Below are 21,959 nucleotides of genomic sequence, written 5' to 3' on the forward strand. Positions count from 1 at the left end.
TAGTCAGGTCAAGGCAGGTTGACCTCCTGGGACCCCCGGACTGAAGTTGGGCATCCCCAAGGTCTCCAGCATGAGCAGTGCTAGGTAGGATTAAGGGGTTGTAATTTTAACTCATTGCCAGTTTGTTCACTGCCGGAGGGAATATATACCCCGATGTAAAGCAATCCAAGCCTGTGCCTTGAGACTGGGAAACACTGTAATAGTCATAGCCTTATCCTCTTACTGCTCTAAGGGATTTAAGTCATTGATTTCTTCCCGTATCCTCCATAAGAGCAGGTTAAGGTGTCTCCGATGGTAAGCATTTTGTTGTCATAGACCCGCTTTAGAAGTAATGACAAAGGAGTTGGTTATCTGGCCCTGTTAGGGGCATTAAGGTATTTTAATAATAGACCGGGTGGAGCCTACAAGCTGGCAGGGTCCTGATTGTAGGAGTTAGTAATTGGCTTAAGAACAAAATTGTTAAGAGGCAACAAACCAGATGTTCCATAACAGTGGAGTGGAGATTTGATCCAGGGGTATGTTTGTAACTTTAGGAGAAGGGTGGTAAGGGTTTGGGCCCAAACGGCTTGTGGGGCTAACTCCCAAAGTGGCAAACATTATCCCTGGAAGCCCAGTTGTCTTTGAAAGGATGCCAGCTGTTGGACTTTTAGCAGGCACTGTGTGCCTGTCGCCCGCCCTAGCGGGTCCACTGAGAGATGCTGATGTTGCACATGTTGTAGGAAACATGGAAGATGAAGGCCTGAATATCTAGAGGGGCTGGATATTATACAGTATTTGCCTCCCAAGGGCCATCTATTTTCTGATTGTCCCTCCAGAAGATTGTAGAGGCAACATTATGGACCCGGACAGGGCTCAGGAAAGGAGCATGAAACAGGAGGGAAGGGGGCAGAGCACAACCATTGAAAGAATGACATAGCACAGCATCAGTTCAGTTCAGTTCAGTTGCTCAGTCATGTCCGACTCTTTGCCACCCCATGGACTGCAGCATGCCAGGCCTCCCTGTCCATCACCAACTCCCGGAGTTCACTCAGACTCACGTCCATCGAGTCAGTGATGCCATCCAGCCATCTCATCCTCTGTCGTCCCCGTTTCTTTTGCCCACAATCCCTCCCAGCATCAGAGTCTTTTCCAATGAGTCAATTCTTCGCGTGAGGTGCCCAAACTACTGGAGTTTCAGCTTTAGCATCATTCCTGCCAAGGAACACCCAGGGCTGATCTCCTTCAGAATGGACTGGTTGGATCTCCATGCTGTCCAGGGGACTCTCAGGAGTCTTCTCCAATACCACAGTTCAAAAGCATCAATTCTTTGGCACTCAGCTTTCTTCACAGTCCAACTCTCACATCCATACATGACCACAGGAAAAACCATAGCCTTGACTAGACAGACCTTTGTTGGCAAAGTAATGTCTCTGTTTTTGAATATGCTATCTAGGTTGGTCATAACTTTCCTTGCAAGGAGTAAGCATCTTTTAATTTCATGGCTGCAGTCACCATCTGCAGTGATTCTGGAGCCCAAAAAAATAAAGTCTGACACTGTTTCCACTGTTTCCCCATCTATTTCCCATGAAGTGATGGGACGAGATGCCATGATCTTCATTTTCTGACTGTTGAGCTTTAAGCCAACTTTTTCACTCTCCTCTTTCACTTTCATCAAGAGGCTTTTTAGTTCCTCTTCACTTTCTGCCATAAGGGTGGTGTCATCTGCATATCTGAGGTTATTGATATTTCTCCTGGCAATCTTGATTCCAGCTTGTGCTTCCTCCAGCCCAGTGTTTCTCATGATGTACTCTGCATAGAAGTTAAATAAGCAGAGTGACAATATACAACCTTGACGTACTCCTTTTCCTATTTGGAACCAGTCTGTTGTTCCATGTCCAGTTCTAACTGTTGCTTCCTGACCTGCATACAGGTTTCTCAAGAGGAATGTCAGGTGGTCTGGAATTCCCATCTGTTGAAGAATTTAGCACAGCATAACGTAAACCAAATAAAATCAGTTGGGTCCAAGATGACAAGTCAAATTCAAGGAAACATTAATCCCCAATCTGTAAGCCAAAAGACACACCCAGAGGTGGCAGGACAGCTCCAAGGCAGGGTCAAAAGACAGAGGAGTGGGTGATTCCCCAATGGTTGGGATGATCCTCTCATTAGCATATGAATTCACCCTGCTCACAAAACCTAGCCAGGCCTCATTCCTTGGCCTGAGAGCCCTTGCCCTCTGCAAATGCCCATACCCTGCAGAGTGTGTTTCTCTCTGAATCCTAACAAATCCACCTCTTACCTATCGCTTTGTCTCTCACTGAATTTTTGCAATGAGACGTCAGAGCCTGAGCTTCATGGGTTTTGGTCAGGCTCGAGGCCCGGGAGAGACAGCTGAAGGACAGGAGGAAAAAGCAGTAGGAAAAAGCAGTAGGAAAAACATGCCAAGGAATCCCCTTCACAGCCTGCTATGAAAATCTGCTAAATACCTGACCTGTGCTCACAGTTTTCATTGTCTTGATCCTTGGCACAAAGAAGATTAAGGACAGAAGAACCCCCACTGGCTTGGGCAACAGCTACTGGGGCTCAGCAGATAGTGGAGCCTTCGGGACACACTGAGGAGTAGCCTCTCCAGAGTCCCTCAATTGCACCCACTGCTGCCCGCCTGTTCCCGGGGGGTTTGAGGAAACAAGAAACAAAAGATTGTAAAGGAATTAAGATTTCGTTAGGCATATGTCCCTCCAGTCATGGGAGCAAGGACCTCCTATCTTAACCGGAGGTCTTCTGGAATCTGAGACTGAGCCGCGTGAGCTTTCTGCTGAGTTCGTTTTTCGCTGTCCCGGTTTCTAGCACACTGGGCTTCTTGTCACTTCCCCTGAGCTGGGTTTTCTTGGTGTTCTGCTTCTACTGTGGGAGCTTCACAGAGTTGGGCTCCTGTTGTGCTTGGCCTCCTCCTTGTGGGGCCGCACCGAGGTTGTTTCAGCCAGGTTAAATCCGAGTCACGGCACCATAGATGTCAGGCAAATGTAGTCTCCTCGGTTCTGTCTTGTCTCAACAAAAATTTGAAGCGAGGGACATTAAAACCCCTGGCACCTCACAGCTCTTGGATAGATAGTGTTATAGCTCTCGGGTCTCAAACAGACCTTATTATAGCTCTTAGACAGATCAGTGTTACAGCTCCGTGTTACAGCTCAGTTTTATTTAGAAAATAGCAAGAAAATACATCCTCAAGGGGTGAGGGCATGCCAACCCAAAGACACGAAGAGAGAGAGACATAAAGACAGAGTGTGCCCGTGGGAAAAAAAGACAGACCTGACCCTTTGGCTCCTCTTTTTATATGTTTTTCCTCACCCTCCCTGGGCCTGTCCTATGTAAATTGGGCTAGCCAGGAGTGCTGTTTGTTCTACCTGAGGTCCTCACTCCAGTCCTCGGACCTTCCTTTGTCCTATTTTGTGGGCTTTTCCCTTCCTTGTCTTTTAGCCACCACCATTTTGGACTCCTGTTTCCTATTCGAACTACCTAACACATTTCTTTTTCTCTGGGATGGTTTTGTTCGCTTCCTCCTGTACAATATTATGGACCTCTGTACGTAGTTCTTCAGTCACAATCTTTACTGGATCTAATCCTTTGAGTCTATTTGTCACCTCCACTGCATATTCATAGGGAGTTTGATTTAGTCATACCTGGCTGGCCTAGAGGTTTTCCCCACTTTCCCCTTATGCCCCACTCCCCACTTACTCCTGAGAGAGTAACAGGCAAGAAGGCCAGGGGTCTCCAAACAGAGGATATAGGCTGCAAGTGTCAGAAATTTTTTTCTCCTCTCTCTTAAGTGGCAGGAGGAAACAAACTAGTGTTATATTTTATCCCCTTCTCTATACAAATTTAAAAAGAGGTTTCTCTTAAAACACTGTGTTGCCATAATGACACCTGGTTCCACCTGAACTTAACTTTTCTCAAATCTTGAGCTAACCAACACATTTTCCTATGGAAATGTTTGTCTTAAGCTATGCTAATGTACTATACATTTACCCTAGACTCTGTCTTCAAGTCAGTTCTGCCTGAGAGCTCAAATTTAGGCTCAGAACTGACTTGACAAACCAGTATGTTATCTTCATACATTGTTCTCCTAATCTATGTAAACGAAACTATTTGTATAGTAATCTGCTTTCTTAAAGATTCCAGTCAATCCTTTTATGGCCTGAGATGACTCACTTGGTGCCAAGATTATCTGAAAATGCATCGTGTGGATGAGGGGCCTGGTGCCATTCTCTGAGTTTTGAGACATTTCTTTCTTTCATAAACAGACTGCTAGGTGGCTCAGACGGTAAAGCATCTGCCTGCATGCGGGAGACTCGGGTTCAATTCCTGGGTCAGGAAGATCCCCTGGAGAAGTAAATGGCAATCCACTCCAGCACTCTTGCCTGGAAAATCCCATGGACGGAGGAGCCTGATAGGCTACAGTCCATGGGGTTGCAAAGAGTTGGACACGACTGAGAGACTTCACTTTCACTTTCAGTAACTATATAACATCCAGCTAAAGACTAGCAGGCGGGCACTCTTTCTGCCCCCTTTTGATGTCTATGTCAGAAGCTTTCTCTATCCCTTTTATACTTTAATAAAACTTTATTACACAAAAGCTCTGAGCGACCAAGCCTCGTCTCTGGCCCCGGATTGAATTCCTCTCCTCCGGAGGCCAAGAATCCTGGTGTCTTTCGTGGTTCAGCAACAACCTTTCATTCCCCTTAGTATAAGCATGAATTTTGCTGTGAGAAGCTGCTGGTCTGAGCCACAGACAGTTTCAGGTCTTGTTTTTGCTGACTGTTCTCCATCTTGGGCTACAAAGAATGTAATCAACTTGATTTTGGTATTGACTACTTGGTGATGTCCATGTGGAAAGTCATCTCTTGTGCTGTTGAAAAAGTGTATTTGCTATGATCATTACATTCTCTTGGCAGAATTCAGTTAGCCTTTGCCATGCCTCATTTTTTTCCCCAAGGTCAAACTTGCCTGTTACTCCAGGTATCTCTTGACTTTCCACTTCTGCATTCCAAGCCCTAAAGATGAATAAAACATCTGTTTTAGGTGTTAGTTTTGGGAGGTCTTCTAGGTCTTCATCAGTTCAGTTCAGTTCAGTCCAGTCGCTCAGTTGTGTCCGACTCTTTGTGACCCCATGAATCGCAGCACACCAGGCCTCCCTGTCCATCACCAACTCCCGGAGTTCACTCAGACTCACGTCCATCGAGTCAGTGATGCCATCCAGCCATCTCATCCTCTGTCGTCCCCTTCTCCTCCTGCCCCCGATCCCTCCCAGCATCAGGGTCTTTTCCAATGAGTCAACTCTTCACATGAGGTGGCCAAAGTACTGGAGTTTCAGCTTTAGCATCATTCCTGCCAAGGAACACCCAGGGCTGATCTCCTTCAGAATGGACTGGTTGGATCTCCTTGCAGTCCAAGGGACTCTCAAGAGTCTTCTCCAATACCACAGTTCAAAAGCATCAATTCTTTGGCACTCAGCCTTCTTCACAGTCCAACTCTCACATCCATACATGACCACAGGAAAATCCATAGCCTTAGACTAGACAGACCTTTGTTGGCAAAGTAATGTCTCTGTTTTTGAACATGCTATCTAGGTTGGTCATAACTTTCCTTCCAAGGAGTAAGTATCTTTTAATTTCATGGCTGCAGTCACCATCTGCAGTGATTTTGGAGCCCAGAAAAATAAAGTCTGACACTGTTTCCACTGTTTCCCCATCTATTTGCCATGAAGTGATGGGACCAGATGCCATGATCTTCGTTTTCTGAATGTTGAGCTTTAAGCCAACTTTTTCACTCTCCTCTTTCACTTTCATCAAGAGGCTTTTGAGTTCCTCTTCACTTTCTGCCATAAGGGTGGTGTCATCTGCCTATCTGAGGTTATTGATATTTCTCCTGGCAATCTTGATTCCAGCTTGTGCTTCTTCCAGTCCAGCGTTTCTCATGATGTACTCTGCATAGAAGTTAAATAAGCAGGGTGACAATATACAGCCTTGACGTACTCCTTTTCCTATTTGGAACCAGTCTGTTGTTCCATGTCCAGTTCTAACTGTTGCTTCCTGCCTGCATACAGATTTCTTCAAGACGCAGGTCAAGTGGTCTGGTATTCCCATCTCTTTCAGAATTTCCCACAGTTTATTGTGATCCACACAGTCAAAGGCTTTGGCATAGTCAATAAAGCAGAAATAGATGTTTTTCTGGAACTCTCTTGCTTTTTCCATGATCCAGCAGATGTTGGCAATTTGATCTCTGGTTCCTCTGCTTTTTCTAAAACCAGCTTCAACATCAGGAAATTCATGGTTCACGTATTGCTGAAGCCTGGCTTGGAGAATTTTGAACATTACTTTACTAGCGTGTGAGATGAGTGCAATTGTGCAGTAGTTTGAGCATTCTTTGGCATTGCCTTTCTTTGGGATTGGAATGAAAACTGACATTTTCCAGTCCTGTGGCCACTACTGAGTTTTCCAAATTTGCTGCATATTGAGTGCAGCACTTTCACAGCATCATCTTTCAGGATTTGAAATAGCTCAACTGGAATTCTATCACCTCCACTAGCTTTGTTTGTAGTGATGCTTTCTAAGGCCCACTTGACTTCACATTCCAGGATGTCTGGCTCTAGGTCAGTGATCATACCATCGTGGTTATCTGGGTCATGAAGATCTTTTTTGGACAGTTCTTCTGTGTATTCTTGCCACCTCTTCTTAATATCTTCTGCTTCTGTTAGGTCCATACCATTTCTGTCCTTAATCAAGCCCATCTTTGCATGAAATGTTCCCTTGGTATCTCTAATTTTCTTGAAGAGATCTCTAGTCTTTCCCATTCTGTTGTTTTCCTCTGTTACTTTGCATTGATCGCTGAGGAAGGCTTTCTTATCTCTTCTTGCTATTCTTTGGAACTCTGCATTCAGATGCTTATATCTTTCCTTTTCTCCTTTGATTTTGGCTTCTCTTCTTTTCTCAGCTATCTGTAAGGTCTCCCCAGACAGCCATTTTGCTTTTTCGCATTTCTTTTCCATGGGGATGGTCTTGATCCCTGTCTCCTGTACAGTGTCACGAACCTCATTCCATAGTTCATCAGGCACTCTATCTATCAGATCTAGTCCCTTATATCTATTTCTCACTTCCACTGTATAATCATAAGGGATTTGATTTAGGTCATACCTGAAGGATCTAGTGGTTTCCCCTACTTTCTTCGATTTAAGTCTGAATTTGGCAATAAGGAGTTCATGATCTGAGCCACAGTCAGCTCCCGGTCTTGTTTTTGCTGACTGTATAGATTTCTCCATCTTTGGCTGCAAAGAATATAATCAATCTGATTTCAGTGTTGACCATCTGATGATGTCCATGTGTAGAGTCTTCTCTTGTGTTGTTGGAAGAGGGTGTTTGCTATGACCAGTGCATTTTCTTGGCAAAACTCTATTAGTCTTTGCCCTGCTTCATTCCGTATTCCAAGGCCAAATTTGCCTGTTATTCCAGGTGTTTCTTGACTTCCTACTTTTGCATTCTGAGGAGATACCCCTCTTCCAAGGTAAGGAGCAGTGGCTGCACTTTGCTGAAGTAGCCGTGAAGAGATACCCCATGCCCAAGGTAAGAGAAACCCAAGTAAGATGGTAGGGGTTGCCAGAGGGCATCAGAGGGCAGACACACTGAAACCATACTCACAGAAAACTAGTCAATCTAATCACACTAGGACCACAGCCTTGTCTAACTCAATGAAACTAAGCCATGCCCATGGGGCAACCCAAGACGGGCAGGTCATGGTGGAGAGATCTGACAGAATGTGGTCCACTGGAGAAGGGCATGGCAAACCACTTCAGTATTCTTGTTTCATACTGTTGAAACAAGTATGAACAGTATGAAAAGGCAAAATGATAGGATACTGAAAGAGGAACTCCCCAGGTCAGTAGGTGCCCAATATGCTACTGGAGATCAGTGGAGAAATAACTCCAGAAAGAATGAAGGGATGGAGCCAAAGCAAAAACAATACCCAGCTGTGGATGTGACTGGTGACAGAAGCAAGGTCCGATGCTGTAAAGAGCAATATTGCATAGGAACCTGGAATGTCAGGTCCATGAATCAAGGCAAATTGGAAGTGGTCAAACAAGAGATGGCAAGAGTGAATGTTGACATTCTAGGAATCAGCGAACTAAAATGGACTGGAATGGGTGAATTTAACTCAGATGACCATTATATCTACTACTGTGGGCAAGAATCCCTCAGAAGAAATGGAGTGGCCATCATGGTCAACAAAAGAGTCCGAAATGCTTTTTGGATGCAATCTCAAAAACAACAGAATGATCTCTGTTCGTTTCCAAGGCAAACCATTCAATATCACAGTAATCCAAGTCTATGCCCCAACCAGCAATGCTGAAGAAGCTGAAGTTGAACGGTTCTATGAAGACCTTCGGCATTGGTGGTAGAGGTATAGACCTGGATTACTGTGATATTCAATGGTTTGCCTTGGAAATGAACTGAGATCATTCTGTCAATTTTGAGGCTACACTCAAGTACTGCATTTTGGACTCTTTTGCTGACTATGAGGGCTACTCTGTTTCTTCAATGGGATTCTTGCCCACAGTAGTAGATGTAATGGTCATCTGAATTAAATTCAACCATTGCAGTCCATTTTAGCTCACCGATTCCTAAGATGTTGATGTTTATTCTTCCCATCTCCTGCTTGAACATGTCCAATTTACCTTGACTCGTGGTACTAACATTCCAGGTTCCTATGCAATACTGTTCTATGCAGAATCGGATTTTACTTTCATGACCAGACAATCTGCAACTGAGCGTCATTTCTGCTTTGGCCCAGCTGCTTCATTCTTTCTGGGGCTTAATACTCCTCCTCTGCTCTTTCCCATTAGCTGATTGGACACCTTGATCAGTTCTATGAAGACCTAGAAGACCTCCTAGAACTAACACGTAAAACAGATGTTCTATTCATCTTTGGGGATTGGAATGCAAAAGTGCAAAGTCAAGAGATTCCTGGGGAAACAGGTAACTTTGGCCTTGGAGAACAAAATGAGTCTTCTCCAACACCATAGTTCAAAAGCATCAGTTCTCTGGTGGTAAGCTGTCTTTAACGTCCAGCTCTCACATCCACATATGACTACTAGAAAAACCATAGTTTTGACTAGACAGACTTTTGTTGGCAAAGTAATGTCTCTGCTCTTTAACATGCTGTCTGGGTTGGTCATAGCTTTTCTTCCAAGGGGCAAGTGTCTTTTAATTTCATGGCTGCAGTCACCATCTGCAGTGATTTTGGAGACCAGGGAAAGAAAGTCTGTCACTGTTTCCATTGTTTCCCCATCTATTTGCCATGAAGTGATGGAACCGTATGCCATGATCTTTGTTTTCTGAATGCTGACTTTTAAGGCAGATTTTTCACTCTCCTTTAGTTCCTCTTTGCTTTCTGCCATAAGGGTGGTGCCATTATCATAGCTGAGGTTATTGATATTTCTCCCAGCAATCTTGATTCCAGCTTGTGCTTCTTCCAGCCCAGCATTTCACATGATGTACTCTGCATATAAGTTAAATAAGCAGGGTGACAATATACAGCCTTGACGTTTGGAACCAGTCCATTGTTCCATGTCTGGTTTGAACTGTTGCTTCTTGATCTGCATACAGATTTCTCAGAAAGCAGGTAAAGTGGTCTGGTATTCCCACCTCTTGAAGAGTTTTCCACAGTTTGTTCTGATCCACACAGTCAAAGACTTTAGTGTAGTCAATGAAGCAGAAGTAGATGTTTTTCAGGAATTCTCTTGCTTTTTCTATGATCCAATGGATGTTGGCAATTTGATCTCTGGCTCCTCTGCCTTTTCTAAATCCAGCTTGAACATCTGGGTGTTCTTGGTTCATGTACTGTTGAAGCCTAGCTTGGAGAATTTTGAGCATTGCTTTGCTAGCATGTGAGATGAATGCAACTCTGCAGTAGTTTGATCATTCTTTAGCATTGCCTTTCTTTGGGATTGGAATAAAACCTGATCTTTCCCAGTCCTGTGACCACTGCTAAGTTTTCCAAATTTGCTGGCATATTGAGTACAAGGAGATCCAACTAGTCCATTCTGAAGGAGATCAGACCTGGGTGTTCTTTGGAGGGAATGATGCTGAAGCTGAAGCTCCAGTACTTTGGCTACCTCATGAGAAGAGTTGACTCATTGGAAAAGACTGATGCTGGGAGGGATTGGGGGCAGGAGGAGAAGGGGATGACAGAGGATGAGATGGCTGGATGGCATCACTGACTCGATGGACGTGAGTTTGAGTGAACTCCGGGAGTTGGTGATGGACAGGAAGGCCTGGCGTGCTGTGATTCATGGGGTCACAAAGAGTTGGACACGACCGAGAGACTGAACTGAACTGAGTGCAGCACGTTCACAGCCTCATCTTTGAGGATTTGAAATAAGTCAACTGGAATTCCATCACCTCCACTAGCTTTATTTGTCAGGATGCTTCCGGAGGCCCACTTGGCTTCACACTCTTGGATGTCTGGCTTTAGGTGATCACATCATTGTGGTTATCTGGGTCATTAAGATCTTTTTTGTATACTTCTTCTGTGGTATTCTTGCCACCTCTTCTTAATGTCTTCTGCTTCTGTATGGTCCATATCATTTCTGTCTTTCATTGGGCCCATCTTTGCATGAAACGTTCCCTTGGTATCTCTGATTTTCTTGAAGAGATCTCGTCTTTCTCATTCTATTGTTTTCCTCTATTTCTTTGCACTAATCACTTAGGAATGCTTTCTTATCTGTCCCTGCTATTCTTTGGAATTCTGCGTTCAGATGGATATATCTTTCTTTTCTCCTTTGTCATTCACTTCTCTTCTTTTATCGGCTATTTGTAAGGCCTCCTCAGACAACAGTTTTGCCTTTTTGCATTTCTTTTTCTTGGAGATGGTTTTGATCACAGCATCCTGTACAATGTTACAGACCTCATCCATTGTTCTTCAGGAACTCTGTCTTTCAGATATAATCCCTTGAATCTATTTGTCACTTCTACTGTATAATCATAAGGGATTTGATTTAGGTCATACCAGAATGGTTTAGAGGTGTCCCTCCTTTCTTCAATTTAAGTCTGAATTTTGCAATAAGTAGTTCATGATCTGAGTCACAGTCAGCTCCCGGAATTGTTTTTGCTGACTGTATAGGGCTTCTCCATCTTTGGCTGCAAAGAATATAATCAATCTGATTTCCACTCTGATTACGCAAGAATTATCTCAAGTCTGAAGTGTCTCAGGGCAGGAGGAGGGGACAGAATTTTTAGAGAAACATTGCCTGAAACCTTCCCCCCACCTACGCCCCGCTGGTAAAAACACAGTAATAAGCACTTGCCTGAGTTGTCTCAAAATAGGAGTTCCCTGTAAGGTGTGCGTTACTGAGAAGCTACTGCCAAAATCTAACTGGAGACTTCTGGGGGGCCAGAAGGAGGTGGGTGAGGCCAGCCTATACTATGTTCTGCCAACCTCCCAGAAACACTCCCGCTGGAAACCATCTTGCCTGAGAGATGTGTGCGCCACCAGGAAGGGCCTCAGACCACACCTGGGCACAAGAAAGATGACTGACTGAAGATGACCTGGAAAGCTAAGCCCACCAATACCCAACCCGAGGCTGGGCTGACCACAGGGCGGAGCGGGTCTCCTGGGCTCCCCTGACTCTGCTGCCCGCCTCCCGGCCCCCTTCCCCACCAAGGCCTCGGCCTTGTGTCTCACTCATGTGTCTCCTCAGATCATCGGTTCCCCAGGGTTACACAAGAGCCCAGGCTTGGACCCCAGAAGGGTGCCCCCGCCCCAGCCTGGGGAAGAGCTGAACCTACTCTAATCCCACACCCATCAGAATCAAGTCCTAGTAAGTAACACCATCCATCTGACCCCCATGCCATCGGAGGCCCTGGAGTCATTGCCTCCCTGCCTCTGAATCCTCTGTGGCTCTTCTGTCCACCCACGTCAGCCCTTCCTGTGTCACCAGTCACATGTCCATGATGTGCACAGCAGCCCACAGGACAGGCCAGAACGGGTGGGGCGCTGGGCCTGGCTGGGGGATGAGGGGCTCCAGGGGGCATGGGCAGGTCGCACTGAGGCCCAGGCGGCCCCTGCGCCTCTCCTCCAGCTCCTCCAGGTTTTGAGCTGGCGGGAGCTTCTCCTCTCCACCCTTGGCAGCTCTCAGGTCTGCTGCTCCAGTGTCTCCAGACTCCTGTGGAACCCGAAGGATAGGTGACTCCCATCATCCTCCCACCCGAGTGGACCCCTTTCTCTCTGGAGATTCTGTCGGTGCTGCCCCCCACTACCACGCCCATCCTGCAGGGAGCTCCCACCCCTGCCTTGTGACTCTGCCACCCAGAGGAAGATACCGAAGTCCCGCCCCCGCCGAGTCAGAGCATGTTGCTGAATGGGACCAGGACTTCCCCTCCCTGTTCCCTGTCCCTCAACCTAGGCACCTCTCCTGGCTCCACCCACGCATCACAGGACCATCCCTCCAAGTCTGGCAGTTTCCCATTAGCTCACCCATCCTGGGAGTGTCAGCAGCTCCTACAGCTCACCCGCCCAGCCTGCCGACTGCTGAGATGTGGGCACCAAATCTTGGTGGGTTCTCAGATACTCAGGATGCCACAGCCGAGATCCAGGCCATCGCTGACCAGGTAGGGCTGCTGCGGGCAGAAGGGGTCCCGGGACCACGGTGGTCAGCAGTCATCACCTCTGGGACAGAGGCACTGCACCCTAGCACATCCCATTCTCTCTTGAGAAGAGAGAGAGGGCAGAGGAGTTGGAGGGGAGGCAAGGTGACAGTTGGGGAAAAGCACACGGAGAGCAAAGGGCACAGCGTGGGGTGAGGTCATCATGAGTGAGTCAGGGGCCCAGGCCGCCGAGACTCAGGCTGTTATTTTAGCACTTTCGTGTAGGTTTGAAACGCTCTCCAGTGAAACATTTGGCAACTGAAAGTAGCTGGGTCAAGTAGGCAGAGCATGGATCAGACCCTGGGCAGCGGTCCAGCCCCTTTTCCAGGAAAACTCTTGCACCCGAGGGTCATGTGGGGTTGGGGCCTGTCCCCCCCTCCTCACAAGGGAGACAAGTTCAGGGTCTGGGGCGGGTATTCGAGTTCTGATGAGAAGAGGAAACCTAGGTCCCTTATCTTTATTGCCCACCGCCGCCCCCCTCCCCGCTCCACTGCTGCCTCCTACATCCCAGGGCATGCGCTCTGCTGCGTCCTGGATCCTACCTTTGGGATCATCTGACAGCAGTCGTGGAAGGGGTGAGTCAGTCTTGTGAGACCTTAGACACTGAGGGATCTGGGGGACAGCCAGTGAGAGCCAGGCAGAAGGGTGTTCCCTGTTCTCCCCCTCCATGGCCACTCAGCCCAGCCCTCCCTTCCTCTTCCTGGGCCTCCAGGCCTGAGAATCCCCGCTGGCCACATGAGCTTTGAGTGAGGGTAAGCCGCCTCGGGAGACAAGGGTTTCTGTCTTAGGGGCTGCACTTGGGGTCCATCCCTTGAGAGTCACCTGTCAGTGCACCGTTCTCACTGCCCTGGGAGCGAGGTGGCCACCTGTGTGCTGGGTGGGCTCTGTGAGGGGCAGGGGCACCATCTGGGGGCCTTTTGTACTGAAGTTTTCCTGAATAGATAAGGAGAAGTGAGGCCAGAGACAGACCTGTATCCACCACATCCAGCCATCCTTGCACAGAGCAGGGCTCTCCTGCTTCCACTCCTGAGACAGACAGAGAGATGATTTCATCCCAGGCCCCCGGGAGGGTTTGTGGGCATCACTCACCCCCAGGCTGGGTAAACGGTCTGAGGGTCAGTTCCATACAGCTCCGTGAAGAAGGGCTGCACAGCTGAGTGTTGAGACAAGGGTGGGCACTGGCCCAGGGGGACACACCCACACTGACCACCCTGAGAGCCGTGGCAGCCTCATGGAAGAGCAGGTGGCCCACCTTCTCACTACCTGACCCTCCCTCCTCCTGTCCTTTCCCCGACCCAATCACCAGAGTGCCCCTCCCTGCAGGCCCTTGCCAGGTGACTCACTGGCATGCATAATGGTGATGCCCTTGGCTCCCCAAGCAGCAGGCGCTTGGGCTTCACCAAGCTCCTCTGACACCCAGAACTGGTCTGGGGACTTCAGGGCAGTGAGCGCCTGTGGCTGCTGAGTACTCAGAAACCAGATTAGATCTTAAAGTCAAGACAAAGCAACCTGCTCTCCCTTCCTCCATAACAAAGCTCAGTTCCCTAAAGGCCAAGACCCTAGAAAACCTGACTGATCCAAGGGTATCATTAACATCTGACACCAAAGATCAGAAACAGCCTCTGCCCAAAGGCCCTGCATCCTAGTTCAGTTCAGTTCAGTTCAGTCCTAGGGAGACCGTCTAAAAAGGCAGCAAAGGACCACCCTGGTGGCCCAGGGGAGAAGAATCCACAGGCCAGTGCAGGGGACCTGGGATCCATCCCTGGTCCGGGATGATACCACATAGGGATAAGCAAGTAAGCCCAAGTGCCACAATTCTCGAGCCCGAGCTCTAGAGCCAGGAAGCCAAGACTACTGAAGGCCCCATGCCTAGAGCCTGTGCTCTCAACAGAAGCCCCCACTCTTTGAAACTGGAGAAAAAAAAAAAAGGAACTGGAGAAAGCTGGCATGCAGCCTCAAAGACCTAAGGCAGCCAAAAAAAAAAAAAAAAAGAATAAGTAACTAAAAGTTAACAATGGAAAACCCAGAGTTATGACACGTTTAAAAACTAAAAACTAAAAATAAATAAAAATTTAAAGTAGAAAAGCATTTTTTAAAAACTGTCTGCAGAAGAAACTGAGATTCTTAAGAGAACCCTGGAAAAGGAAATGACAACCCATTCCAGTATTCTTGCCTGGAGAATTCCATGAATAGAGGAGCCACGCAGGCTCCATGGGGTCGCAAGGAGTCGGACACCACTGAGTGATTAACATCGTCACTTTCACTTTTTTTTTTTCCCAAGAGAATTAAGGCACCTCTATAAGATCAAACCAGTCAATCCTAAAGGAAATCAACCCTGAATATTCACTGGAAGGACTGATAATGGAGCTGAAGCTCCAGTCCTTTGGCCACCTGCCAGGAAGAGCTGACTCATAGAAAAGACCCTGATGCTGGGAAAAATCGAGGGCAGGAGGAGAAGGCGTCAGCAGAGTGTGAGATCATTAGATAGCATCACTGACTCAATGGAGATGAATTTGAGCAAACTCTGGGAGACTGGAGAACAGAGGAGCCTGGCGTGCCACAATCCTTGGGGTCACAAAGAGTCAGACATGACTTAGCAATTGAACATTAACAACAGAAGATGGAAGACTGAATTTTTAATAAATATTTATTTATTTTACTTTGGCTGTGCCACGTAGTTACTTGCAGCAAGTAGCTCTTCTTTGCAGCGTGTAGGATACAGTTCACCAACCAGGAGTCGAACCCGGGCCCCTTGCATTGCTGTCACTGAGTCTTACCCACTAGACCACTGAGGAAGTCCCTGGAAAATTATCTTTAACGTTCAATTTAGTTTAATTCTTTAAAATATTTTAATTTTCACTTTTAAAAGAGTAACTGAAAAATGGTATGTATGTACTCTTTCAAAAGAACTAAGTAAAAAGAAAAACAGGGTGTGAACTTATACACATTGTCTTGATGGTGAAAATATAAAATTCCCATCCTTGAAAAAGAAAAGAGAAATGATACAGAGAACATTTTTCTGTCCTTTATCATCAGAGTCGACAGTGGAGTATGTCTGCTCAGCTGTAAAGGGCAGATGAGGTGTAGAAAGTGTGCAGTGCCCAGGCATGAGAGTTCAGGGGTGACATCTAATACAGGTGAGCTCACCTGTCTCTCCCTTCTCCCCTTCCGCAGGTGAAGTCCCAGCTGGAGGAGAAGGAGAACAAGAAGTTCCCAGTGTTCAAGGCTGTGAAATTCAGGAGCCAGGTGGTTGCCGGGATGAACTACTTGATCAAGGTGGGGTGTCAGCCTCTTGGGAGAGTCTGGCTTAAGTGGGAGCTCGAAGGTGCCCAGGGCAGGAGTGCTCAGCAGGGTCCTGCGGCAGCCCTCAGCTTCAGGGGTTTGGTGGCTGTCCAAAATGAGCATGCGTGTGCAAGCATGTGTGTGTGCATGTGCGTGTGTGCACGTGTGTGCTGCGGCCTCCTTGGAGAAGAGGACCTAGCCTCTCGGGTGACCAAGGGCTCTGCTGGAATGAGTGTGGGGGAGGGGTGCTGGCTGGACACCTAGGGTGTCCCCTGCACTTGAAGGAGGAGGGTGAGAATGTCCTCAGCCCAGTCTCTGGGGACATGAAGGGACGCAGCCTCCAGGCATCCAGGACCCTCCTACCATCCAGCCAAGTCCAGTGGAGCAGGGGGACTTGGGGTCAGAGGCCCCGCCTGCCCCTCACTGGACTCTCCTTTCAGGTTCAAGTGGACGAGGATGACTTCGTGCACATCCGAGTGTTTGAAAGCCTCCCACACGAGAACAAGCCCGTGGCCTTGACCAGCTACCAGACCAACAAAAGCAGGCATGACGAGCTGACCTACTTCTAGGCCTGATTTTCAGAGTCCATCACCCACGTGGGTCTCTCCTCTGCAGACCTGTCTGAGACCAGACGCGGTGCCCCTCGGGGTGGGGTGGTATCTCTGTTTCCTGCTTTCACTGTGTTCATTTTTTTCTCTCAATCCATGATTTTAACTAAATTTCCTTCGAGGGGAGCTTGAGTTATCTTTAAATAAACATGTGTTTTCTGTTTTCACAAATTGTCTCTGTTGGGGTTTTTTTCTTCATCTGAAGCTATAATCACAGTAGAGAAGTGTCAGCAGGTGAGAGGTGTCCTGGGTGGAGCCCCCGCTGGGCCTCCTACCGCCTGAGCCCCCTTCCCTGAGGAGCCGAGGAGGGGAGAGTGTGGCCCAGGTGCCAGTGGGCAGGTGGTACACCCAGGGTTCTGGGAACGTGTGCTCTAACCACAGCTCCACAGGCTGTCATGGTGACTCTGTGTCGTGTCTCCAGGTCTCAGAACCCCCCACCCCATCGTGTACAGTAAGAGGGGGTGAGAAAATCTGACCCTAGAACATTAGTTCTAGATGGACTCATACATTCACGCATTTCTGCTCGGATAGAGATGCACAGATGTGTGCAGGGAGGCTGTGACCCTCAGGGCCCGCTGAGTGCCATGTCCTGCGAGTCCGGCCCCAACTACCCACTGACTGCCCGGGGTATGCGCTAGGTCTGTCTCAAGGCTTCCTGGTTTCAGCAGCCGGTTACTACCGTTAGTGAAGTCAATCCAGTGGTGTGTTTGCCGTGTGTGAGTGTTCGTGTGCAGTAGAATAGAAAAGCGCACCCTGCGTTGTAAGACTAAACGCTGGGGACAGTTCTGTGTGGCTCAGGGTCCAGGTGGACAGCCTGTTCCTGAGGGCAGAGTCTGCCCCCTTCCTGTCTCCACTTCGTCTCTGGGGCAGGTGGTGGTGTGTGTCAGGCCTGCTGCTGATGGATTGGAGGTGCAGGTCATGAGCGTTGAATGCAGAGCAGGTAAACAGTCCTTGGGGAGCAAACAGACCTGTGAGAGCAGGAGAAGGAGACTCAGTCAGGAGCTGTGTGTGTCCTGCCCTATCCTGAGCTCTAGGACAGAAAACTTGCATCTCCAGCTCTTGGTCTGGGAAAATAGAAGCCAGCGAGCATATTTACATTGACTTGAAGATCAGCTATGTTTCCACCTGGAAACTTCTAGTGAAGGGGGGCGGATGGGGGATGCTATGTAGGTGCCTGGACAGGGCCGACAGCCCACACCTCATAGCAGGGAGCACGGAGCACAGGGACGGAGGCAGGTGTGACCACTGGGTTCAGAGGGTCCCCCAGGTGTGTGCTGGGGGTGACAAGGTTTTGACACTAGAAGAGGTGGTGGTTGCAAACCATTGTGAATGCACTAAACACACTGAAGTGTACACTGTCAAATGGTAAACAGACTTTGCTGCCAGTCCACCGGCTCAGACTCCACACTTATACTGTAGGGACCACAGGTTTGATCCCTGGTCAGGAAACTAAGTTCCCACATGTCACGCAGGGCTGCCAAAACTAAGTCAGTTAAAATTTTTTTAGAAAGAGGGAAGCTACTTTAAAAAATAAATAAAATAAAAAGAATAAATACAATGGTAAAGTATATGTTGTGTGAGAAATAAAAGTGTATGTTGTGTGAATCACACCTCGGTAAGAAATTGACAAAAATGCCAACAGGACACCAGAGGCAGTCTGGGCAGGGTGGCAGAGGGTTTCAGGGACTGCTGGGGGGTGCTCTCTCATTGCCCCCAGACCCAGAGTCCCCACCAGCCATAGGTGCTGACCTAGTGGACACCCCTGCTCTCTGGGCCCCAGCACCTGCTTCAGGGACCCCCAGGGACACCTGGGCCCTGCCTAATCCAAGGATATCCTCTCCAGCCAGTCTCTCACTCAGCCCCAGCCCCTAACGGTCCCCCACCGGGAAGAGAATCTGCCCGGTCCCTCTCTGCACACGTGCAAAGGGCCCCTCCTTTGCACCCACCCTGAGTAGCCTCTGTTTCCCGGACCAGACTGAGGTTTGTGCACTGGGGAGACACAGATACAGTGGCCCTCCCCACCCCCACCAGCCGGCACCCCAGTCCTCAAGCTCTCCAGACAGGGAGGAGCCCCTCTGGGTGGGCAGGCACCTTCCCCTCGCCCCCCTTCCCCATCCTCTCTTAGCAGCCCTTGGGGGCTTCTTCCTCCCCTGTGCCCAGAATTTTGGGGCAATGCTTGGAGGTTCTGCCGCCCGGGTCCCCAGACTGCTGAGTGGCCGGCCCCTGTGTGATGTGGAGGCTGTGTCCCTGCTGGGGGTAGGTGGAGGGGAGCGTGGGACCGTCCAGGCTCAGCTCAGAGAGAGCAGCCCGCGGGCACAAGCTCTCTGAGTGCCCTGGGAACTCAGGGTCTCCGCTGACAGATGAGGTCCAGCAGGTGGGGCTTGTGCCCTGCAGACAGCTGTGGCCGTGGCCGTCTGTCTCATCCAGCTGGAGTGTCCAGGGGGCCCTAAGCGAGGGGCTCCAGGGCTTCAGAGCTTCCTGCTTCTTAACCGCCCCCACAGCACAACCTGGTCAGGAGTCCTGTCTGGGCACAGCCGTGATGGACTCTGCCGAGCTGAGTGTTTGTGTGCCAGACCCCCTACTGGCAGGGGCAAGAGTGGACAGCAGGGCAATCGGGACCCCTCTGTAAGGGAGCTTATGATGTTGTGGGTGACCAGACACTGATGGCTTCCCACCTAGATCCGACCTCCCCACCTGCCCTGAGGAAAGGAGGACTGTATAATTGGGACACATGAAAACCCACACTTCCCAGACTCCTTTGCAGCAGGCGTGGTCACAACTGGTGAGTCCCAGCAGGTGGGACTCAGGCACAGCCTGATCAAGGGGCTGCCACAGGGCCAGAGTCTGCAGCAGCTGGTGTGGTTTCCCAGAACTCCTCTCCCAGGAAGCTCTGTGTGACCACAGGGACCGGCATGTAGGTCCACTGGGGTAGGGGGAGGTCCTGAGGGCCAACTAGAGGACACGGCTCCTCAGGAGCCTGGTGCCTGCCCTGGCGAGGCGGGTGGAGAGGAGCGGAATTGCTGGGCCCCTTTGGTGGAACCTGACCACGTCTGCCCTCCTTCTCCTCACTCTTCCCCGTGGGGATGCCCCCCTTTGCCGCCTTTAAGGATAAATCAAGGAGCACACACAGGAAGGGCTGCCTGGTGGCTGGCCTGGCCAGGCCCTCAGGCTGCACGTGGCCCTGAGCACTCAGAGGAGGAGGACGAATTACAGCCCCGCCCAGTACACAGCTGTCTGTGGATATGGTGGCCTCCTGGCCATCGAGCAGGTATGCCTGACAGGGTCTCTGTGGTGAGGGCATGATGGGCTTTTCCAGAGGAAGCAGGCCAGGGGCTCAGACACAACATATGCCCCCAGGAGCCCAGACAAGGCCAGGGCACTGCTGGGTGACCCACCAGCAGCCAGCTCAGCAGTCCCGGGCAGTGTTTGCCCCAGAAGGTCTTTGTTTGGATGGGTGGGTGGGTGGGGGGCAGCCAGAGATTTAAGGGGGTGAAGCTTGGGGGATGAGCAGTCTGGCCACCTCCCTGGGTGGAGAGGCACAGCTTCTTCTTTTTTTTTTTACTTTTTTTTTTTTTGAGGCACAGCTTCTAACCAGACTGGAGTGCTGTGGGAGGGAAGAGGGGAACTCAGCCGATTGTGTGGGTTGGGGTAAGCCTGAGACCTGAAGGGCAGAGGGGCGGAGACCTGGCAGGGCTAGCCCTGGGGGCCCTGGAGGATGCGGTCAGGTTGGAGCCGCATACCTGGCCGTGAGGTGGGGAGGCTGGGCTGCAGCCCTGACCCCTTTGCTTTGGGCCAGTGGCCAATCTGTTTCAGGGAGCCTCTCAGCAGAGCTGGGACCTTGGCTTATAGAGGCAGCTCTCCAGTTCCCACCTGTGTCTTCTCATGGGCTTCTTTCCTGAGTCTGAGGTCTTAGGGCCCCCATCCCAGGGTGATCTCATTTAACTGAACTGTATCTGCAAAGACCCTATTTCCAAATAAGGCTGCATTCACAGCCAGGGCAGGGGGCTGGGGCGGGGGGCAGCAGTTAGGATAGACACTCTGGGGACACAATTCAACCCACAACTGAAGTCACAGATGGCCCGCATCAGCAGATGTTCTTCTGTTGTAGCTAACGTACTGCACCCAGCCCTGTCTCCCATCCCAAGACTCCCACCCACCTGGTGCTCCCCATGTCTGCTGGCACCCAGGAGCTGGTCCTGTGCTCCCAGGGCATGTAGGGCCTTCCTAGCAGCCCAGGCTGTGCTTCCTTCTCCACTTGGTTGAAACCTGCCTGGTGATGGGCCTGGAGCAAAGGAGGCAGTGGAGGCCCACCCGAAAGGAACAAGCGTCAGCACCCGCCTCAGGTGTGTGACTGTTGCTTGCTCTCCAGATGAGGGAGCTGAGTTTCCGCAAAGGCAGGGGTAGTGGTGTGCTGCAGCATGGGGCATCCGGATGAGTTAGGCGTTGGGCTCAAGACCCCAGGTGCATCCTTCAGGCATCCCTATCCCAGGCTTCGAGGCCCTCTCCTCCCCCGTGAGGACCCTACTTTCAATGCACCGGGTTTCCCAGGTGGCTCAGTGGTAAAGAACCTGCCTGCCAATGCAGGATATGTGGGAGATGCAGATTCAGTTCCTGGGTCAGGAAGATCCCCTACAACCCACTCCAGTATTCTTGCCTGGAGAATCCCATGGACAGAGGAGCCTGGTGGGCTACAGTCCATGGGGTTGCAAAGAGTCAGACACGACTGAGCGACTTAACAACAATCAACTTTCCACGCTGTCCAACAATCGACTTCCCATGCAACCCACAGTCTCCGTTTCCAGGGCTGCCAGGCGCATCACTCGCCTGCCTCCTCATGCGTCTGCTTCCCTCAGCATCTCGTCAGAACACCAGGTACCAGATTGAGCCCCACCCTGCTGCAGTGTGACCTTAACTAGTACATCCGCAAAGACCGTGTTTCCAAATGTCACACTCTGAGGTTCTGGCGGACCTTTTTGGAGGACACCATTGATCCGGGGGAGACAGCTGTCAAAGCTAAACTTAAACATCCTTTTCAGGGTTGCTACCTTCATAACAAGACCCTGAATTTTCATTCAAAGAGGGCAAACTGAAATGTGAATTGATCTCCGTGAAACTTTTAGGAAAGGGGGCGAGGGATGGATGGAGGGAGGGAAAAGTGCCTTCTCTCCTCTCCCTCTCCTCCCTCTCCCCCCACTCCAAGGTCACACACAAGGGCCACACCCCAGGGAAAGCAGAGCAACAAGACAGAAGGGGCTGGGGCCAGCCTTGTGCTGGCTAAGACCCTGCTGCAGGGGCCAGCCTGAGTCTGCACCTCATGGGGAATTTATTCAATGCTGTAATTTAGGCAGAATTTCAGACAGGATGAGACTGTGTGGCTATGATCCCAGAAGCCCTG

The 21,959-nt window shown here is 49.7% G+C and overlaps 1 protein-coding gene and 1 long non-coding RNA gene across 2 annotated transcripts; one reads left to right on the forward strand and one right to left on the reverse strand.

The window, feature by feature from the left end:
- Positions 1–343: 343 nt before the first annotated feature.
- On the reverse strand, positions 344–14,083 carry LOC147379011 (uncharacterized). Its single transcript, XR_015139559.1, has 2 exons — positions 13,764–14,083; positions 344–1,948 (listed from the first exon to the last, which is right to left on the reverse strand). It is a non-coding gene; the product is annotated as an uncharacterized LOC147379011 (long non-coding RNA).
- Positions 12,380–16,735, forward strand: LOC147379012 (stefin-C). The gene is made up of 3 exons (XM_086333993.1): positions 12,380–12,638; positions 15,849–15,950; positions 16,397–16,735. Exons 1-3 carry the CDS (start codon positions 12,564–12,566, stop codon positions 16,523–16,525), a joined length of 306 nt encoding a protein of 101 aa, XP_086190119.1. The 5' UTR covers positions 12,380–12,563; the 3' UTR covers positions 16,526–16,735.
- Positions 16,736–21,959: the final 5,224 nt, after the last annotated feature.

This window comes from Bos grunniens, chromosome 1 (assembly GCF_055505025.1).
Source record: "Bos grunniens cultivar Pamir isolate PY7600 chromosome 1, Bosgru_T2T1.0, whole genome shotgun sequence".
NCBI lineage: Eukaryota > Metazoa > Chordata > Mammalia > Artiodactyla > Bovidae > Bos > Bos grunniens.